At 41.8% G+C, this 21,846-nt stretch overlaps 1 protein-coding gene across 1 annotated transcript; it reads left to right on the top strand.

Annotated features, from left to right (window-relative positions):
* Positions 1-3,739: 3,739 nt before the first annotated feature.
* Positions 3,740-21,082, top strand: PDGFRL (platelet derived growth factor receptor like). Its single transcript, XM_065736991.1, has 6 exons — positions 3,740-3,823; positions 9,880-10,171; positions 14,993-15,144; positions 16,570-16,863; positions 17,184-17,323; positions 19,766-21,082. The coding sequence occupies exons 1-6, from the start codon at positions 3,769-3,771 to the stop codon at positions 19,952-19,954; spliced, it is 1,122 nt and encodes a 373-aa protein (XP_065593063.1). The 5' UTR covers positions 3,740-3,768; the 3' UTR covers positions 19,955-21,082.
* Positions 21,083-21,846: the final 764 nt, after the last annotated feature.

Here is a 21,846-nt window from a genome sequence, read left to right as displayed (position 1 = left end):
AATGTGACTGTTACAAGTGTTGTAAGGGAGACTGGGAGCGGCTGCAGCACAGGAACTAGCCAGTTAACTAATGATAAATAAAATGAAATTAAAGGAAAATCATTGGGTATTCTCAGTTGCTTTGACTGCACAAGGCTTATTTGTATGTATGTACAGTTAATGCTATTAATAGTTCATGGCTAAGAACACTACAAGCCAGAAGTGAGATATTTATGCTAATTTTGATGTGCATTTGTACATGTAATCTTGAAATTCCAGATGCTTTTCTGGGATATTAGCAGAGCAGACCCCATGAAAGACAGCCATGCTGCTTCTTACACAGGGGGGTATGTGCAAAACCAACCCCAATTTTGTTCTCGTGTTTGCTGTATTTGCCAAGCGAGCAGCTGAAAGCACAAGTCCGTTGGAACTCAATTGTTATTTTTTATCATACTCGTAGTTGTTGGTACTGTAAATTGTTCTGTGCAAATAATAATGGTATGTATTTATATATATATTATTGAAGGTAGCTTTTTTCTTTTTTTTCTTTCTTTTTTTTTTCAGAAATAGATCCTCCAAAAACTATATTTGCATTGGTACATTCAGGATGTGCCTCTAGATATGGGAATTATTTTTATCAGATTTAGGAAAGTAAATCAAAGCAAATATAAGGGAGAACAAATAGATCTCTTTTTTTCTCCTTCGAGGAGGCATAGGAGTTATAGCTCACTTCTGCATAATTCACATTACCTAATGTGACCTCCATTCAGTATTCTAAATTCTAGTCCTAATTCTGCAACAGGAAGTGTTATGAGATATCTCAGATTTCATTATTTGTTATCCTGGACAAAACTATTATGTTAACAATAGTGTGCTTCTTCCTGCACAGCAAATATGAGGTAGATTCTTGAAACCTGTCACACTGTGTTCAGGTCCCCATGCGTAAGGCCATGTATATTGCCTGCTGTTGGAGAATAAAGATCAATACTAGAGGTACAGGGTTACTTATCTATATGCTTATGAACTTAATTATGCCATGCAGAAACTTCAAATGGTACAATTAATTTAAAAATAGTATGGTAAAGCTTAAATACATGTTTCTATATTTTATTAGATGATGAATGTATGAGTCTAGCCACCTTTTCCCTGAAGTTTATGGAACGATATACAAATATTTAAGAAAGAAAATGCATACTATTTTCATGAAGGTTTTTAATAAGTGCCAAGTTCAGATGTCCTGCAAGCATCCCAACCTGGGTGAGATCCTGACAGTGCATGAGATCTACATGAGACTGTGCAATCATGATAATCCTGTCAGATGTCTTTGACACTGGGGTGCGTTTTGTACAGTAGAAATTTAATTCACATGATGTTTAGCATGTGTTACTTGGTTACACAAAAACAAAATAAAAGCACCTTTTATTGTAAGGTCCTGGTTCTTTCCAGGCCTGCCAGGAGGTTGTACAAATTGCAGTATGCTCACTGAAAGCACTGAGGTTACTCAGTGTTAAGCAGAAGCAGTAAGCGGTACTCCATGTAGTGTAGGATCTTTGTATTTGTTTTCAATTTTCTGTCTACCTTATTAAAGGTATATTAAAGAAATATTAATTTCTTTCTGGTATATGTTTTGAGGACCTCTGCATTTTTTATAGTTGGACCTTTCCAAAGCAAATGCCCTCACAATGTCTTGATCTGTTTTCCATTTGATTTTAGAAATCAATTTCTTCAGCATCAGCTAAGCTGGAGGATTTCTGTGCTAAGATGTGCATTACAAAGAACTGTGTGTCTACATATTGTTTATTTTTACTGTAAGTTGGACAAATTCGGTTGCCTTTGTATGTTTCCACTGAGCCTTGCATGAGGCAAACTCCACCTTCAGCAACAGAAGTTTAGTTGCAGTCAGGATTTGAAAGTTTAGGAGGGTTTTCTTTTGTATTAACAGAAAGCAAAGCATGAAATATGTGTTATGTATTTTTAAGAATAGTTATGTGTGCTTCATTTTAAGAAACATTAGTTTATATACATTTTAACTTTTCTTCTTGTTCACGTGCACATCGTAATGATTACGACTGTCATGTGCTGCTGAGCATTTAAAACAGCGATAGAATGACTGTGATACAACTTAAAATACAAATTTGAGTACTCTAGCCAAAAGTCCTGAATTTTGTGAATGTAAAAGTGCGTATTTAAGAACATGGTGCTTGTTTATTCATTTTTTTTCAATAAGAATTAAAATCAGCAATATTTTTAGTTACTTTGGTTTCAAATTCTGATGGAAATTGCATTGCTTTTCCTATATACTGTAAGATATGTTTTGTGGGATAACAATTGTGCATTTGTTCCATATTTTTTAAATAAAGCTGAATATCACTTGTATGTACTCCGTATAGCACCTCTGACTTGAATCACTATTGTAGTTTTAGTAAATACTAAAATAACACTGTGACATAATAATCTCTAGTGTCATCTCATGTAATGACATTATACAAATCATAATTCCCAATAAATAGGATGAAAGCTCATATAGCTTTTATAGAGGGGAAAACAAAACAAAACAATCAGGTTGGAGTTCTGTCACCCAGTGCTGAGACCTGAGGATTGAAAAGACTGAAAATTACCATTTGAAAGACTGTCACTTAGGACACCTACTTACATATAACATATGAATGTTGAATCTGGGCAATAGATAATGATAGCCTTGAGATACAGAACCACAGTCCCAGCATGAACTTGCTCTTGTTTTGCAGACATTTGAGTCATCATCTTTGCTCACAGATTTAAAAGCAGCTGTGATTTTGCTCTACTCTGGGTGTACTGCAACCCTTCTAATGATTACAAATGAAAATGTAACTAGTTTTCAGTGCGTATCCATTAAAAATATAAAACTCAACACGTATAACTTTAACACTTTTCTTAATTGTATGTCAATAAAGCAAAAGGTAAGTATCAGCTTGAATATGCCCTGGAATGAATGCAGATGGGCTGCTACCTCCTAGTGCTGGTACTGTGCTTCTCAGTATGTACCAGTGTGTGGGGCTCTGTCAGCATTACATCTTTGACCTGGCCTGTGCGTGAGAAGTGAAATTTGACCTGAAGAGACACCTAAGAATTGCAATTAACAGCAGTTCTGCAGATGATACAAAGGAAAATAAACGCTCTCTGTCAGGAGAGGCTATGAGCATTTACATTTTATATTCTGCACCTTTTCTCACCCATCATCTCCACGGTTCATTTTCTTTAAAACAAAAGTGACAACGTTTTCAGAATCCAGGACTTGGTGGTATTGTAGTTGTCTAAAAGTGGAAATAACTCTTTCAATAGCAACACCTGCTATAAAGCAACTTCTCCCGGGCAGGCTTCTGGGAACGACTTTGCTACTGGAATGAAACTGACTTCACAGCGTCCTTCTGCTCCCTTCAGCCACATCGATCAGAGCTCGACACGCACCTGCAGTGCCACCTGTGAGGCGGCAGAGACGCAGCCCTGCACAGCTCCCACCTGTGCCCGGTGACCCGGCGCGTTTACGACGCTGCAGGACGGAGGGAACCTGCAGCCGGCAAGAACCGCAAGCGGCATTGGCGAGCTACCTCGCGCGAGACCCGCTCTCCCTCCCTTCCTCAGAGGAGAACCCCCATCGCCGCGCCGGGGCCGTGGAGCCGAGACGGGCGCGCCCGACGCGGGCAGCTCCGGGTCCGAGGCCCCCGCTCCCGGCACCGGCATGCTCCTCCCCGCCGCGGGGCCACCGCCGCTCCCGCCCCGCCTCAGCCCGGCGCTCCGGCCGCTCTCGCCATGCGGTTGTTGGTGCTGCTCAGCCTGCTGCTGCTGCAGGAGACGCTGCCGCACGGTGAGCCGCCGCGACACCCTCACCCCCCCCCCCCCCCCCCCCCCCGTGCCCCTCCCAGGTCCGCCGCCCCCGCCACGTCGGGGGCTGGCGGCCATCTCGGGGTGCGGGGGCTCCCGTCCTGCATGGCGGGGTCGGGCGGGCTGCGTCCCGCCGGCTGCCGGAGAACCGATGCTGCTGGCAGGAGACGCGGTTTGTTCGGGGCCGGGAATTCGGGTGGAGATGGCGGGAGGCGTCGCAGGAACAGCCGCAGCCCCTCCGCTCTCTGCCCCTCCGCTGCCTCCGCGTCTCTCACACGTCGCTCAAAGCCGGCGCTCGGGTCCCTGCGCCGGGGAGCAGCTGCCACCCCGCAGTGCCTTGAGGGGCTCTCGGTGCAGCTGGGAGTTGGGTCTCGCCTGGTGCTGGCGGTGGAGGATGGAGCAAGGGGTGCTTCGTGTCTGTCAGGGAGCAGTTGTGACTTTTTTTATTTATTTATTCCAGTTTGTGTGGGTTTTGTGCACGGTTGATCTTTTAGTAGGAATGATTAGACTTTCTTAACACAGCATCAGGTCACAATGAGTTCTTGGCAGGGCAGGGGTTAGCTTTTGGCTGGGGATGGAAGCTCCTAACCAAGCCTTGGCTTATTTTGACTTTGACATCTGGAGAACTTAGATAATTCCCTGCAATTCACAATGTGGCTCTGGCCAGTGGCTTATCCTCTTCTGAAGCTGCCAGCTGTTATGTATTGGTGGGATGGAGAGGGAAAACAGGTACTGTCCCCTTCTGCTGCCATCTGCAGTATGTTGCCAAGGAGAGCTCTGGGGGTGAGGTCAGGGCCCCCTTGAAACTGGAGGTCTGCAGAGAGGTCTGGGTTCTGACGTGCAAAGAGAAAGGAAAAGAGGCAAGTCCCTCAAGTGGCCCGGGGAATGTGGGCTAAATTTACTGTAAGGACATAAAGATACATCAACCCAAGAGCTGTTAAGCACTGCCTGGGGAGGCTGTAGTATCTCTGAACTGTGAGGCATTCACAGTGTCCAGAGCAACCGAGCTGGGGTAGGAAAGGCTTTTAGGAGTCCTTTCCAGATTATTTTTTTCTTAAGACTGTGAAGGAATTACATTCCAGACAAGAAGTTGCTGTATTAGTGTGGTGTAGAAGAGGATTTTGACTTAAAGATGGTCAGTGGGTGTTGCCACATCAAGAAAAGTGTTTTCCATTTAAGAAGTAGGCAACAAAAACCCAGAACAACAAGAGAGTTGCGGCTTGGGCTAAAGATCTTCCAGGCTTGCTTTCTTAGTTCTTCTGCTTTGTAGTGAGGTTCAGCTGTGTGCTTCCTGCTGCGTCATCCGGAGACTGACCTATGTGAGCAAGTAACGTGGTATGTGTAATCAAGTTTAGATGAGGGATTCTGATGTCAGAATAACAGTCCTGACTTAGCTGGTAGTAGCTTACGAACGGTGAAATATGTTCCTCTACATCGTCTGCAGACTTGGATGACAAGTTTTCTGTAGATGATTGGTGTCTAGCCCTTTGACTTACCTTGGCCATGTTGAGTGAAGAGGAATTGTCTTGGACCATGTGTAAAATACGAAATATGCAAAACAAAACAAACAACAACAACAACAACAACAAAAAACCAACAAGAAAAACCCCTCACCAAAGCGGTTTGGATATTTTACTTTCATATTGTGAAACTAATGTATTTGTCTGATTCGATGCAAGCAGTTGCAGTTCTTAGTGATCTCACAGGGTGTTACTCAGATTTTTTTGATAAAATTGTACTGATCTGTGCTTCATCCCTTAAAGCAGTTGATCACAAATATACCTACTGCCAAGAAGTGGTGACACGAATAAGGCACAACTGTGGACCAACAGTTATCTTTCTTTGGAGAGAGAGGGCTTATAGAAGTGTAGTAGAGGCATGATATGATTTTTGTGTTGAATATCTGATTGCAACCTTATATATTCTCTTTGAAAACTTGCAGGTATTGTATTTATGTCAACTGAAAATGGAGTTGCAAATATGTGGGAAAAAAAGGGTTTTTTCATTCTTTAAACCTACTGTTAAGTTTCTTTATGAAAATGAAAAGTACAGCTATACATTTTTTGCTGTTCACAGGTCTGTGTTTAGCCAACGTATCAAAATACATTCACTTATTTGTTTTAAGTCTAGCTAGCAGTGCAGCCACCCCATACCCTGGTTTCAGCTCAGGCAGTGTTAATAGTTGCGATGTCTTGCTGCTGCTGAGCGATGGTTGTGCATTGCTGTGGTGGTGTGGAGCAGGCAGGGCCGGGCTGTGCCACATGCTGTCTGCGGGCTGGATGTGCCTGCTCTAGGGCGTCACAAGCAGAGCTGTGTCTAGCCTGTTCCATTCTCTTAATTATGGTCACAAAGACCACCATAGCTGTGTAAATGGACTAGTTGAGTTTGTTCCTTCCCTAGGCAAGTCCTGTAGTTTGGGTGTATGAATGGAGGACTCTGTGGTGGGTTCTTTGTTTCCAGGTGACTTTGGTAGCCTGTTCCCTTTACCTTATGTGACAGACTACTGTACTAGTTAATGTCATTAAAGGGCACATTGAGATATGGCCCAGCTTTGAGAGGGGACAGATTACGAGGCGCAGGAAGCAGTGGCAATGGTGGGTGTTGAAACAGACTCCAAAGGAGAGCCAGGGAGGAGCATGGCTGTGGCTTGCATGGAAGCTCACATCTCAGGGACGTGCAGAAGAGAACCAAAGCTTCAGCATGGGAAAACAAAGCCCCCGGTGATGATGGTGCTTCCTGAAATGTCCTCTTGTCACCTGCAGGGAAACACTAGATGAGAAAGGCAGAGTCTGGATGTTCTGGGGAGAGTGGAATAGGAGGAAAGTATTTTCTCTAGCTCTCAGTGATCCTAAACATGTGGAACAGAGGAAGCCTGTGTGGAAAGGAAAAACTTCATCTAAAGAAAATTGAAACCAGGCTTCTGGCACTCAGAATTGGAACTTTCATAAGCAAGCCTTTAACGATTTTGTAGCGGCAGTGTCAGGTGTGGAAGAGGACTGCATTTCTGTGGGGTGATGCTACGAGGACAGTGTATCATCAAGCACATGTAGGAATGGAGGTTGGCAGAACAGCATGACAATGGAATGCTGACAAATAGGCTAATCTAATTAATGTTAAAATAAAGAGACAGAAACAAAGTTTGTGTGTTTCGAGAAGTGCTGTGGGGAAATGGAATGCACTGCTTGGAATGAGAATGCTGATCTGGGGCCTTGAACACCAGGGCACAAATTGCACAGGGGAGAGGAAGGAGCTTGCCCTGAGGGAGAAATGGCAGCTTGATTTGAAGACTGCTGTAATCCCTGGTGAGCTTTGTCAGTAAAAGCCATCTGAACCAAGATAGCAGCACTATGAAGGGAAGACAATGTAGTGTGGCCAAGGGTATGGCTGATCGTTAGGGGAAATTGAACAGCAAGGGCCGCAGATAGCAGCACGAGAGTTACTGGTGCAGGCTGGCTTGCCTGCATTGTGTTGTGATGCTGAGTGTGATCAGCCAGATGCCACAAGTGGTGGGCTCTTAGGGCAGCTGCTTGGAGAAGAGCAGCAGCTCCTGACTTGTTCCTGAGCAGCGCTCATGATTGGATGCAGATGTTGCTTTAGAGCAGCCAGGCTGTAGTTTTAATATTCTTGCAGGAATAATAAAAGCCAAAGAGCGAACTGTTGCATTTAATTTGAGAAGGGGGAATTACTTAAGATGAAGAGGCTTCTTAACACACATCTGAGTTAAATATAAAAACCAGAATAGAGCAGACAAAAGTTTGAGAAACAACTTGCAAAAGGGATAAAAAGCAACCATAAATCCTGTTCTCCTGATGTGCTGCAGTGGGGCAGGAAGAGACAGCCATGAGCTTTGTGGGCCTCTTAGGAATGGGCAAGAGGAAAGAACCCCTACAGGAGCAAAAAAACCTGTAAATTACACACTAATTGTCTGTATGTATGCATCTGTGTTCTCTGTAGTGGTGTCTGGAATGTTACTGGAAAATGCTGGTATAATAAACACAAACTGGAAAGTGCAGTGTCTTACTGGGCACTGGAATAACATCTCTGAGGCAGATTCTTTCTCTTTGGAGGAATCATTAGAGGACATCTCATTAATTTTCCAAGCAAGTTGCTTCAGATCAAATCGACAAAGAATGTGCTTGAACCTGGTGTGCAGCCTGCTTTTGCCTTCTTTCCCTTACACAGTGGTGATGGAGTTTAAATACTTTTCTTATGCACGGGTTCTGTGCCAAGAACTATCAAATAGAGTGGGGATGTAGCAGTTCAGAAGGGACTTGCTTGAAGCACACTGCTGTGCTGCAAAGGTACAGGTGCTGCCGATAGTGCAGCCAGTACCAGCTGTAACCCATGTTAATCAGCACACAGTGAGGCTGACTTTAATTCATAGTGGGCTTTTTGTTTGATTTTTATAATAAAATGCCAGAGTACTTAGTATGGAAAAAACTGTATTCAGTGTGAACTAGCTGCCAGGCATAGATTGTAGAGTCTTTCTGCCCAAAATATCAGTTTTAGGCTCATCTCATAAAAGATTTTGCTTCCTGCTGTCAGTTACAGCATGAAAAATCTTCATTATTCATTTCCTTAGGTATTTTAATGACTGAGATTTTAAAGACTGTTCTCTCCACTTTTTTTATTTTTCTTTTTCCTTTCTTTTCCTTTTTCTTTTCTTTTTAAGGCTTATGTGCATGTGGCACGTGGTGGGAACAGCTAACAGCTGTGAGTAAGCCTCTGAGATAAGTCACTGCACTGCACAAGTGCACCCTTTAAGCAACTGCAGCATTCATCACAGATCCTTTTGGACAGGAACTTTTGGGATCACTTGGTGAGCTTATGCTTTTCCAGAAAAGTTAAAAGCAATACATGGGCTTACAAACAGAGCATAGAGACTTGTAGGCCAAAGAGGTGAAACTGGAGTTGTGTGTGCTTAGGAAACATTTATTCACATGGATATGTGTAGGAGTAACTGGTCCTCTGAGAAGTGATCCTTTCTGTCCTCTTGCCTAACACCCAGCTGAGACTCCGAGAGATGCAGTTCTGTTGTTAAATATTTGGTTTTTCTTGCTTTCCTCTCAGAAGTGTTTTGCAGTGGTGCTTTTTGAAGGGACTTGCATGTGACAAAAGGAATCTTTATTCACTATTTAGTCATTGGTTAGCTTTGCTGAAGCACTTCAGCTGATTGGAGGAGTTCCAGAATTCATTGGTTTGAAGAGATGATTTTTACTCACCATTAATTTTCAACCCAGAGACAGCTGAAATCCCTGTTAAAAATTAGACTTTAAGACATCAATGATAATTTTGTGTGAATCAGTTTAAGATAGCTCACTTTTCCATTTCCTTTGGTTTGTTTTAAAAGGCTGCTGTTGCCTCTGGCAGGTAATGGAATCTCTTCTGCTTCTGTTTCCATCTGCTCAGTAGAGGTAAATGGCCGTTATAGAGATGTGATTAATTAAATACTACTTTCAGGTGACTTAAGTACTATTTGTATTTTCACAGTACATAACGTAAATGAAAAAAGACCTGCATTATTACTAGCATTGTAAGAGTCACCATTAGCTTCTGTACTTCCCATCTTTTTTCTACGTCTCTCTTAGAGCAGCACAGTGGTTATAAAAGGTTATACAGCACTGATGGGTTTGTAGCCATAGGTATAGAGACAGAGCACTTGTGTAATGTTGCACAGTAAATGGCAGTGATATAAGATAGCAAAGACAAAAGTTAGTAGAGAGAAAAATAATGTATTCCTTTCCCTTCCCATCTGCAAAGTTCTCATGCCTTACATATTTGCCTGTTTATATGACCTACAAGTATAGATTTTCCAAGTGTTGTTGAAAGCTCTTTTTTTTTTTTTTTTCTGTCCAGGGAAATGAGTCATGTCAGAGACCTCAGAAACTTATGGAAATTAACTCTTTCTCTTTTTTATGAATCCTTTATAGGAAGAACAGAACATTAGTTATTCTCTGTGATAATAAAGAAAAAATGATTTGCAAGAAGGCTTTTTTTTTTCTAATTGGTAACATTGCTGCCTTTTCCTTATTTTATCAGTTATTGGACAGTCTGCAAAAAGTAAGCGTCCAAAGGAACCAGGGGAAAACAAAATCAAGCCTATCAACAAAAAAGTAAAACCCAAAGGCCCAAAAATGAAGGAAAGGGAACCTGTTGACTCCTCCAAGTCCCAGTCCATCCTGATGCAGGTGATGGATAAAGGCCGTTTCCAGAAATTAACTGCCACTTTAAGCCTGTCTGCAGGACAAAGCATAGAACTGCGATGTAAGGGGAGTAATGTGACTTGGAGCTATCCTTCATACTTGGACACTTTTAAAGACTCCAGACTCAGGTAAGGTATTTTCCATATTTTGGGGGGAAAAAAAACAAACACAAAAACAAACAACAAACTTAAGGTTCACCTAGTGGTTTCTTGTCTGTAGCAAAGGGTAAGTGTCTTTTGGTCCTCCTGTTACTGCCCTGGGATGCACACTGTGGAATAGTCGTGTTGCATGTGAACTGGGTTTCCTTCAGATGAATCTAAAATAGAAGATGTGGTCCAGAGGGACACCAGTATGTTCCAGCCACTAACAGAACCACATAAGAGTGAGGCTGAAATAAAAACCCTGAAATGTCTGAGGGTGGGTGTCGGGGACTGACTGCCAATTCTGATGTTCTGCAGAGACCTGCTGCTGTTGGGTTGTTGCTAATGTAGATGTCAGTTAAGACAAAAGGATTAATTTCCTGAAGGAGTTCAAACCCATGTCTCTCAGGTTGCAAAACAAAAAATGTACTTCTCTAAGAAGCAAGTGAGGCTAGTGTTTCCCTTTCTATCAAAGTTATACTTGAGTGCGGAGGGGGCTGCAAGATTCACACTGCAGAAGTGCAACAGAGCTTAATGCTGAAGGTAGTCACCTTGGGTTTAGGAAGGATTTTTCTTTCATCTAGTGACATCTTAATAGATGCTGCATAAACAGTTGTGAGAGTAGGTGGAGGAGCAAAGGTGTCCCATTGATATAACCATCTCCAAAACCATGTGTTTGTTGACCTTCCCAGTTCTGGAGCTTAGTATATGCATAGCTAAGAGTAGATTGAATGTAATATTCTCATTCTGTATTTGAAAGAGGAAGGCTGTGTAAAGGAGTTCAGGGATATCTGCCATTAGCACTTATTTTGCCAAGAGAAGAGCTCATTTTCCCTGCTTGTTTTATGGAGATTTATCTTCAGATATTTTCAAAGAACAAGTAGTTGAGATACTAAGGAGCACCCTGGACAATACCCTGGGAAAGTGCTTACCTTATTAGATAAAAGCAGAGGTATTAGTGTGTGCAAGTTCTACTGTCATTTTGTTCCTAAATTAAGTAGAATTTAGCTTTAAAAAAAAAAAGTTTAGGAGTTCTAAGTAAAATCTCTATGATAAATTCCACTTCCTTATAATCGTGAAGCTACCTTTAAGTCACAGTTAATTACTTTCACTTTGCTTTTCAAAGAATGAGGTTGAAAATTGACAGGTATACCCTGTGGTCTGTAACATCCTTTTGAAATTCATGAGCTGATTCTCCTCTTGATTGTATATTTACTTGTTTCCTGGCAGCTAAGGAGTTCCAGAATAAACTGTCTGAATAAGCCTCTTTAGTGTGAGAAGTTGAAACAAGCCTAGTTCTGCTAAGGGCTTATTGTGGCAGTGTCTCTCCAAAGATCTGAATAATTTGAACAACTGTGTTTTCATTTACAATAAACAATATTTTATTCAGAATAGATTTTAAAAATATATTTGATATATTTTTCTCTGATAGGACAAGGGAAAATGCCTGTAAACTCAAAAGGGAGTAGATTTAGGTTAGGTGAGAGGAAGGAATTTTTTACTGAGAGTGGTGAGGCAGTGGCTCAGCTGCCCAGAGAGTTGTGGATTCCCCATCTCTGGAAGCGCTTGAGTCCAGGTTGGATGAGGCTCTGGGCAACTTGAGCTGTTGTGGGGGGCAGCCCTGCCCACGGCAGGGGGTTGGAACTGGATGATCTGTGGGGCCTCCAACCGAAGCCATTCTATTACTCCAGCAGGTGGCACACGTCAGCCGCGGTACGGGCCCGGCCGTACTGTTAGGGATTCGCTTTCATACTGAAAGGGAGCGCCACGTGAGTGGTGGTCATGGTTCCCATTTCTAAGTCTATCTCACCCTTAGAAGGAAGCTGGGGCAGAGGTGGGTATGTATAGTGTGCATATTGGTACACAGGCAGGAGTGCTTTCACAGGTATTGAGGAAACTGCAGGGTAGAGCTGCGGTGCTGTAAATTGAGACAACAAACCACTTAGGCAGTGAGAACCTATCTGTGTCTGAATGTCACTCATTTCACGTGCTCTGAAGTCTGTAAGCTGACAGGCTCTGCTTCTTACCTCGAGCAGTAAGGATGTTCTGTCCCTCTCCCTATGTTTTAGATAGCTCCATTGTGGCAGTACCAGTGCAGCTAGATGCTCACTAGTATGCATGCTATGTTTTGGCTTCCTTTAGCTTTTTCTTGCTTTTAAACTTGTCACAGCATTTCTGGCAAAGGTCTTTTGAACTTAAAATAACTAAAGCTTAATAAGGTGAATGTATGGAAAATGATTTTGAATGAGGCTTTTTATCTTTCTTTGAATGGTCTCAAAATGTTTCATTTTTACTTTGAGATATGTGAAGCAGAGCAAAGCTTTGGCTTTTGAGAAAAAATTTATCATCATTTAAAATACTAATGAAATTGAAAGCTGAAAGAAATGTAGATCAGTTGATGAATTTGCCATTTATGGCTTACTCAATGTAGTCTGTTTTGTCTGCTTAGCACGGCCATGTCACAAGCCTCAACATTTCCACTCTTTCAGTTGCCAGGTTATGTTAGTGCATGTTTGTGGAAGTACTCACTGGGTTATTTCCATTGATTACCAGATAGCTTGTTCTCAGTTAAGCAGAACACGCTGTACAATAATCAATTAACTCTGACCTTGTTTTTTTCTTTTTTGTCTGTTGGGATTTCAGGCCATAGTTCAGTGGCTGCATTAATGGTTGGAGGCTAAATGTTCTAGCCTAATGGGTTCTCTATAATGTTGCTTTTAGTGCTTGCAGAACATATTGTGCCAATGTGGCCATGTAGCTTATGAAATGTGAACCGTGGATCTAAAGGTAATAGGGACTAGGACGCATCTTGGATTTCTCTTTTCTTCTGCTTGACTATGATACACAACAGAATGTCTTGTGCAATTAGGAATTGATCAATGCTTATCCAAGAGCTGAAGGTGTTCATAATGTAGCGTGCGTATATTAAAAATGGAAATGTTACTTTTCCATAATTCAAAAAGTGGGAATTAGATGAGGTCATGTAGGACATTGGCAAATAGGAAGCATGTTTTGCCTCCTTCTTTCAGGCAGCTCTCAAAACTGCTATGTGATGGATGAGTGTGAAGAGCCTGAAGGCTCTGGTGGGAAAGGTCATTCTCCCTGTTTGTGTTGCTTACTTGGTGTGTTTTAATTTCTGAGCACCCAGCCTTGGCTGAAGGCTGAATGCTGAGTTATGTGAGCCTTAGCTAACACATACCAGCTGTGAGTGCGGTCTCCTAGCAGAGCACCCAGGGAGCTTGAAATGTCAGGTGTTGTGTGCAGCTGAAAGCAGCAGCCTCTGGATAAGTGAATGTGAACAGTTAGCAGAAAGCTGCCCGCAGTCAAGATGTGAGCCAAGCAGAGCCCATGTGGTAGAGCCAAGCGTGTCTGCAGTAGTGCTGCAGTTACACAATAACAAGGTGGCCTAGAGGAGAAAAATGCCTTTAAAGTTTGCTAATCCCTCAAATAAAGGATTCAGTAAGTCCTGCATCTGCCTTAAAAAATAACTGCTGCGTGAACAGAAAGAAATAGGATGGTAAGCAGAGAGAGAGAGCCCACAGCTTAAGCAAGAGCACAGGAGCTGCTGGGAATTCATGCAAGCTGTGTCCAGACCCAGCCTGAAACTCAGAAAAGGAGTTTACTATTAAATACCTAAAACTGGGAAAATCTCTCCTGACTTGATTACAACAGAAATGACCCTAGATGGAAAGGAGAGCAAGAAGCCTTTGTGTTCTGGCTCTGCTACCATGTAAAGCAGTTGGTTGAAAATAACATTTTTACAGGTTGGAGCTGTGGTGAAATGTGTCAGTGCTGCCACATATCTGTCCTGACAGGGTCCCCAGACCACCTGTGCTGTGGGACCAATGCTTTTGCAGTGCATCAGACGGCAGTGTAGCACGTGCTACTAACTCTGACACTGCCTGTCTGCAAGAAAGAGCCAGGAAAGCAAACAAAAGTAAGAACAAGGTGACACTGTGACTAATTAATTTCATAGTTAGGACCCTTAGAAACAGCCATTATCTGTATGTACAAATTGATTTACAAGTTTCAATCCAGTGAGAGAAATATTTGGAGAAGGAGGAAAAAGTGGCTGGGTTTTTCATGTAGTCGCCTCATGCCCCTGGCAGCATACTTCCAGCAGTACCCATACCATGTTCTGAAGTAGACAAGGGTGACAGGATTGCAATGAGATGGAGTGGGGCTGAGGAGGAGGCAAGGCCAAGATAAGTTGAGATTGAAGGTCTTCATGATGGGCGTGCAAGTGGGAAGCCAGACTGCTGTGTTAGACAGGAAAGTGTTCATGCTGGAAAAAGGCATAAATCTTTGAAGGAACTGTCATTAAAGTGGCTGCTGCTCACCAGTGGTGAAGTGGTTATTTTTTTTTGTTTGTTGCTTTTTTTTTTTTTTTTTGTAGTATGCTACTGAAGCAATGCTGCAGTTGAAGTAAATGGTATCAGGAGAGGAATGTGATTCATGTGGCTTGATTTGGAGTGTGAAAATATGGGATATATTTAGACAAACTGAAACAATGTGAACACACTGTCTAGGGCAGTCACAACCCATTTTCAAAGCAGGGATTCCAGAATGAATTCAGGAGTTAACTATATGTGATGAAAGCTTACTGATGCTCATGCATGAAGTTTAAATAAAAACTGTTCACGTGCAGGTCTTTGCTGGAACAAAGGGGGAAGCTACAACAGAACTCTGTAGGAGAAAAATCTGTAGCAGAACAGGAATGAAAAAATCAAAAGTAGAAATGATCTGACAAAAAACATACAAGGAAACACACCTGTGTGTGTCTCTGCCTTTTGTTTTTCTTCACTCCAGTATAAAGCAGTTGGACAAGTATGGTCAGCTGATCCTTACAAACTCCACCGCAGCAGACACAGGTGAATATAGCTGCTGGCTTCAGCTGTGCAATGGTAACAAATGCAGGAAGGATGAAACAAAAATGGGTTCAACGTACATCTTCTTCACAGGTAATTAATTATTTTGGGGATTATTAATATACAATACTGTGAAAATGTTTTGTTTGCTAGCAAGGAATAAGTCTATATCAAATTTTTCACTGTTAAGATGCTTTTCCCCACAATTTTAGTCTTTTTTTAAATAGCAGATGTTAAGGAATAAAGTTTTGGTGAAGTTTGCAGATATTTGCTAGCTTTGTGTGATTTGTGAGTCCACTTTCCCTATGGATTATGCCAAATGCGTGCCTGAGATAATAGAATCAATTACCTTTGAAAATACTGACGTGCTGAGAACCTCCTACAAAGTGAATCAGTGAAACTTTTAAAAATGTGTCCTCATAAAGAAAATAACTCGGTGTAGGAAACTTGTTTTGTTATGATATTGGGGCCACCCCATGTACTCTCTCCCTCCCCCTGTATATTTCCAGTTACCCGCTGCTCATTTAAGATCTTGGCCTCGTCAGTCTTGGTGAAGACACAATTTCTTTGCAGCATCTGTGTAGCATGTTGAGAGGCAGAACACCCTACATGGATGTATTGCCCTGCTGAGCCTGAGATTGGCTGCATCCCCAGCACAATGGGGATGAGGTCATCACAGAATAGATAACCGTGTGCAGTTTACTGCTGCTTGGTGCAAAAGAGTGGAAATCAAATGGTTAATTTGGTCTTCTAATGGAAATAGTTCAGAGTGGTAAGGCAACCTTTGCTGCATGATTAAAGCTAACACGTTCTTAACTAGTGAATATTCCAGTCCAAGCATTAAGATAGGATTGTTTGCAATAGGTTTTGGATCTAAATAAGACTATGAGGCTGTGCTGAAGCCATTTATCAGAAGTGCTTCACTTTCAAGGATAAATCCTTCAAAAAGGCTGAAATAAACTTCTCAGTTAAGTTACTGTGGTAAATGCTTAAGCTAGAAAGAGGAAATTCAACTTTATAAGGAGTAAATCAAAGATGGAAATATTCTATACATGTCTATCTAAAAGCACAAAATATTTCAGTTACTTGGCAAAGCAGTAAATCAAACATTTTATTTAAAATTAGGTGTATTAAAAGACTATAGCTACTCCAAGTATGTCTTTCCAGTAGTGCTCATCTTACCTTGTGGGTTTTTATTTTTTGTGTATGCTACCCTTTTAAAAGTGGACAAGTGAAAAACAGTAGATCCAAATGAGTGGATATTTACTGAAAAAGAATTCTGAAGGTTTTTTTAAGATTGAGAGGTCTGGCTACAGCAAGGACCACTTTGATTCTCTTTTCTGTTTAATGTTTTTAATGCAGTCTGTGTAAATACACGCTCTAAGATTCGAAAGTGTTTTTTTCATGTGTCTTTGAAGCAAAAAGCTTTGCATTCATTTTTAATGTTACCCGTTTTTTCTTCTTGCTGTTAAACCAAGATCTAAACATTATCCTAACTATTTCATCTCTTTTGTGTAGATAAAGAGGAACTTTTTGTACCTACTCCCAGTTATTTTGAAATTGTCTACCTGAATCCAGATAAACCTGCTGTCATCCCGTGCCGTGTTACTACTCCTTCAGCAAAAGTTACTCTACACAGGGAATTTCCAGCAGAAGAAATTGAAACAGATGGAAATAATATTATTTATGATGCGAAGAAGGGCTTTGTCTACCAGCACCCTACTTTTGATCATAAAGGTATTGTCTACTGCAAAGCAGAGTCACAGGGAGCTCCTCAGATTTCCATCAAGTATCACCTGCTCTATGTGGAGGGTAAGGTGATGTTTCCTATATACTTACATTGACTCCTGTTTCTTCTGCTGACTTTGTTTAGAAAACAAGTTTTAAAAACTGGGTGTGTAAGATGAGTGAATTAGTCCCTGCATTTTGAAATCTTCATCTGAACTGAATGTGATAAAATTTGGTTGGTATGAGCTTCAGAAGTTTCCCAGTGTAGTGTGGAAAGTTGCAGGTGTACGTCACTTACGTGTTTCATTGGGCAAACTGATGCACAGCTTGCCTCTTACTATGTCTTATTAGTCATTTAATGTCAGAAAGTGCTTTCCTGTTTCCTAATGCTGTTCTTCTGTCAGTCCCCAGGGGCCCACCCTCAGCCACGATTGTGGCATCACCTGGTAGAGCCAAAGTCAGAGATGGCATCCACATAGTCTGCACAGTCCTCGGAGAGCCAGATGTAGATGTGAACTTCAGCTGGCAGTACCCAGGGCAAGAGGTAAGAGAGATCTGCCTTGGCTGAAACCCCTTCTGTTCTTCATAAAGGCAGTACTTTGGATGCTAGTCACTGTCTAGATTTGGTGTAATGAAGGCTCTTTCCACTTGTGGTGTCTGCCTCTTGCTAGCACAGGCATGCTGCCAGGAGGAAGCAGCACATCCTTTTTAAACTTCATCCCTCTTCCCTTTTGGGAAAAGCCCTGAGAAACCTAGAAGCAACACAGAAGGATTCGAGCAGTTACTAATTTATGCTCCCTGTCCTGTCCCTTCCTTTAAGTGAGGGCAGCTCACTTAAGCAGCAGTGCTCTTGGTTAGAGGCTCAGAACTAAGATCATGGATTGGGTGATATGGTGAGCATGGGTAAGGTGGAATGTGGGAAGAGTTTGGCAGAAGAGTTCCTGTGTCTGGAGTCCATTTGAAGTTGGGAAGGAAAGAGGCAGGCATCTAAATAACCAGAGAAACTTGCAGCTGTTGGCAAAGTAAAAAGTAAAATGCTGGAGAAAACTAAAGTGCATCCAGGTCCAGGGAAATGATGAGCAATAGTTTGTGTGGATTTTTTTGTTTTTTAGTATTTAATTTTTAGCTAAACACCCACTGTCATCCTCTGTATTCAGCCTCCAGCATTATGTTGAGCGAAATGTAGCAACAGCTTGCAGTGTTTGTGGCCTTATTTCTGAGAGTCTTCATAGCAATTTACTCTCCTAAAACTCTGGACCTTTGTCATTCTATACCTCTTGCTGCTTTTATACCTTTCTCAGTTGAATAGCTGTTCAGGTGTGGTTGCTGCCTGGTCCTGGCTCACTGGTCTTATCGAGTGTGATGCAGAGCTGGCACACACTACAGCAATGCCTTTCCAGCCCTGGTTCAGCGCAGACAGCTAAACGTGTAAATTACCTCCCTTGTTTGCTCTAGATACCATGCTCACAGTGCACAGCACGTGTGCCATCAGGAGAGGACTGCACCTTCCCCTTGTACCCATGTACAGGGGTTGAGAGACAGACTTTGGCCCGTGGCTTGCATCTGTCGTGCAGCCTGGACCAGATCTGTGTGCCGATCCATTGCTGGAACAGCTTCAGCTGTGCCTGGGTATCAGGGGGAAAAGTCTCACTTGGCTTTCTGCCCCAGCAAAGTGAATGGCAAAGCAGCAGCACTTAATGCTTGTTGCAGACTTTTCTTAGTAAGTTAGTACTGACACAGTGCAAAAGAAATAACTTTGAGAAAGTTTCTCAGTTCCACCCCTCTAATTTCAGTAGAGAGAAGTTCCTGCAGTAACTAACTGCTCAGTTATTGCATCTCATTCAATCCCGTACTTATTCCTCTTACTTTTCCCCTCAGGTATTTTTTCTCTTGCCCCTCCCTGGTAATTGCATTTGCCTGCAGGGAGCACATACCGATCCACTCCTTCATATGCTTCCCTGAAACTGTCTTCAAAGCAGATGCAATTAATTTGAGGAAGACTGGGCCAACAGCAGCCCAGCCAGGCAAACAGAATCTGCCTTGCATGGCGTTTACCTTCACTTTTAATACAGTCAGGGAAGTTCCCCTTGCTGTATTCAGGGACTAGCTTAGGCTTGAATTTCAGTGTGCAGCAGTACTTGGTTGCAGGCAGTGCTTGATTTTCACACTGGGAACAGGAGGCTAGTGCCTTGCTAAAAAGTGGTGGGGGTTTTTTGTGTTTTTTCATTTGTTTGTTTGTTTTCTTCTTTTAAAGGTAGTTGTTGCTAGCTGTAAACATCAGCCACTGACCAGGCAAAGCCTGCCTGCATTGTGACTCATCCCTAAACTTCACCAAGACCAGCAGCTTTTCCTGTACTGGTCATTTTGTGAATTCAAGGTTGTAGCTTTGGCTCTAGATAAGTGCTTAACTCACTGTTTGCTGCTATTAACTTAAGCCTTGTAGATCCGTATGGGAAAGTGGTGGATCTACCTATTTCATTAAGTGCAAAGAGCTGGCTTCCAAGCAGAAGGCTTTTTCTCAGTATTAGCACAGGACAAAGCAGCACGGATAAACCTGCTGACATGCACGATGGAGACTGGAAGGAAAGAGACAGCTTTAGTGCCTCATTAGGTCTGCTGCTCTTCTCTTGGCCTTTGCAAATGCAAAGGTAAGAGAGAGTCCAAAAAGGAATTCACGTGTAGAAAAAATGTCCCGTTGTGAACAGATGAAACAATATTGTAGAAATATATTTCTGAGTATCCTCATACATATTTTTGGCTTTGATGTTATATACAGTTCTTCTGGAAAGTGTAGCACAAGAACTAACCTAGAAGCAGCTGTGAATTGTTATTGTTTATTTGTATGTTACTTCATACAGCACTTCTGAAACTGGAAGAGGAGGAATTATTTAGTCCCAAGTAGCTTTGAATCGTGTTTTGTACCTGAGAGTTTGATAGAGCAGCATCACTAAATATTCTTGCTTTTTTATTTTTCCTCTTTAAACAGCTGGAGAAGCCCGTGATCATACAAAACTTCTGGAGACTGATAAACAGAGGAACTGGACACACCACAAGAATCTCAAAGAGTGTTCTCGTTATTGAGGATTTTGAAGCCAGAGATGCTGGAAACTATGTTTGTATAGCTCAGAACCTACAAGGAGCAACAACAGTGGCTACTAGAGTTGAACTGAACTAATAGGAAAGGCTTCTGGACTCGTAATGAACTGTATGTTGCTTTACATTTTAACTGTTCTGTTGTGTTATTTTTTGTTAATGTTTAAGTGAAAGCTTTCTCTATTGCTTTCTTTTCCCATGTCAACGCATTCCATTTTCACTAGATAGAAGGCCACGGCAAAATGTGGTGCCCTACAGGTGGCTGTAATCAGCTGTGTTAGAAATACTATAAATATACTACCAGGTTTGATACTATAAAGTATAATCCACTTTCAGCCTGAACATGTATATGGCTTTTTGTATTTGGGAATAGATGCTCTTGCACTTTTCTTTGCATGTGGCCTTTTTCCTCGAACCCTTTCACAAGGTGAACATGCTGCCTGCTTTGTGCCTTCTTCCTCTGTGAAAGCTCAGAGGATTTTTAATGTCTTCAGAAATCCAGCAGTGCAGGTGCATCTCTTGTGGTGCTGTGCAATATAAGATTTAAAGTACTATACGTGTTTAAAACAAACAAAAAAGCAAAAAAAAAAAAAAAAAAAAAAAAAGGGGAAAAAAAACCCAAAACCCCCACAAAAATTTCTTATAGAAGCAGCCAGTAGCAGTATTTTTAAACAATTAAATTCCTTAACATTATAAAACTCAGTGAGTGCGTGTTCATTTCTTATTTATAGTAAGATACATACACACACAATTCTCAGTCTTGGGAGGAGATGGGTAATAAATATACTGTAGGATAGCAGAGTGTCTCCAGAGACTTGCAGCCGAGTGACTGTGGTAGATGCTGTTGCATCCTTAGAGCTCAGTGTGTTGCTCACTTAAGGCTGCATTCCACAGCAGATGTAGCACTGTAGCATTATTATTTTCTAAAGTAAAAGCTTGAATTTATTTATGTAGTATCATTTACAGAAGAAACAAATAACAACGTAACATGATTATAAAATGTCCGATTATACAGCAGGTGTTCTCTCAAGTTAATAATTTCAGCTTGACTGTTACTTTACTGAGGAGGAAGGATGTTGGGTTCACGTGGAATAGTATCTGGAGAGAGAAGCAATTGCTTCTCACTGTAGACTGCCACCACAAGGAAAGAGCCCTTCCAAAAGAAAGGTAAGACCCCAAATCCCAACGTTGTTGGGGCGTTTTGGCATTGCTGTTTTCTTTTTCTCCCCTTCTATGGCTCAAAAATAGGATCCATGCAAGTTAGAACTTCTAATACAAAACTAATTAGTAGTGCAGTTATGTAACAAACCGTCTCTTAATGCAAGCAGTGCTATTTACAAGGCCTGTGAAAAACAGCTTATTCTGACCTGAGGAACCTAACTAGGAGCCTTGCTTACACGTTTACATACATCTCAGCCTGCATTTGAGGAGCAGTCCGAAGGATTTTATTTGGCACTGGCTTGAAGTAATCCCTTGCTCCAGAGATGTCAGACCTTTAAGCAAATGTTTATAGTACTGCTTTGAGTGGTACAACTAATGTAAGGAAGAAGGGCCATGTATCTACCCATCAAGTCACGAATCTGAGTACTGCTGTAACTAACACAAGCAGTGAACAAACCTGCTGAAAGTTTCCTCTTTAGAGTGAAAGAACCTAAAATAATGTAACTAATATGATATCAATGAAAGCCTTTGAAATGACTGTGCAAGTCTCCTGAAAGAGGCTGCACAGGGAACACCCCACATTGTCCATTACACTGCTGTCCTCTGGAAGTAAGATAGCTACCAAAAACTATACCCCAAGCAATTGTATCAACGTGGAATGTGTAAGAAGCAGTCCTTTGAGAATCTTCCCATTGCTATAAAAAGATGTCAGGGATGCTACACTGTTACTGAAATTACTAAATATTTATCATAGAATTTTATGGTAATACCTGAACAAGGACTTCACTGTTTTTCCTTCTAGGCAAGACTTTA

The sequence above is a fragment of the Cyrtonyx montezumae genome, unplaced genomic scaffold, assembly GCF_038088225.1.
Source record: "Cyrtonyx montezumae isolate F1298 unplaced genomic scaffold, pur_monq_1.0 scaffold_2, whole genome shotgun sequence".
NCBI classification, from domain to species: domain Eukaryota; kingdom Metazoa; phylum Chordata; class Aves; order Galliformes; family Odontophoridae; genus Cyrtonyx; species Cyrtonyx montezumae.
Note: the sequence above shows the minus strand (reverse complement) of the source record. Positions and strands in the feature narration are given on the sequence as shown.

Bases quoted from the DNA above. Each gene is read 5' to 3' on its own strand.
- PDGFRL (XM_065736991.1), top strand. From the start codon at position 3,769: ATGCGGTTGTTGGTGCTGCTCAGCCTGCTGCTGCTGCAGGAGACGCTG. The intron at 3,824-9,879 runs GTGAGCCGCCGC...TTATTTTATCAG, and splicing joins GCAGGAGACGCTGCCGCACG to TTATTGGACAGTCTGCAAAA. The intron at 15,145-16,569 runs GTAATTAATTAT...TCTTTTGTGTAG, and splicing joins AACGTACATCTTCTTCACAG to ATAAAGAGGAACTTTTTGTA.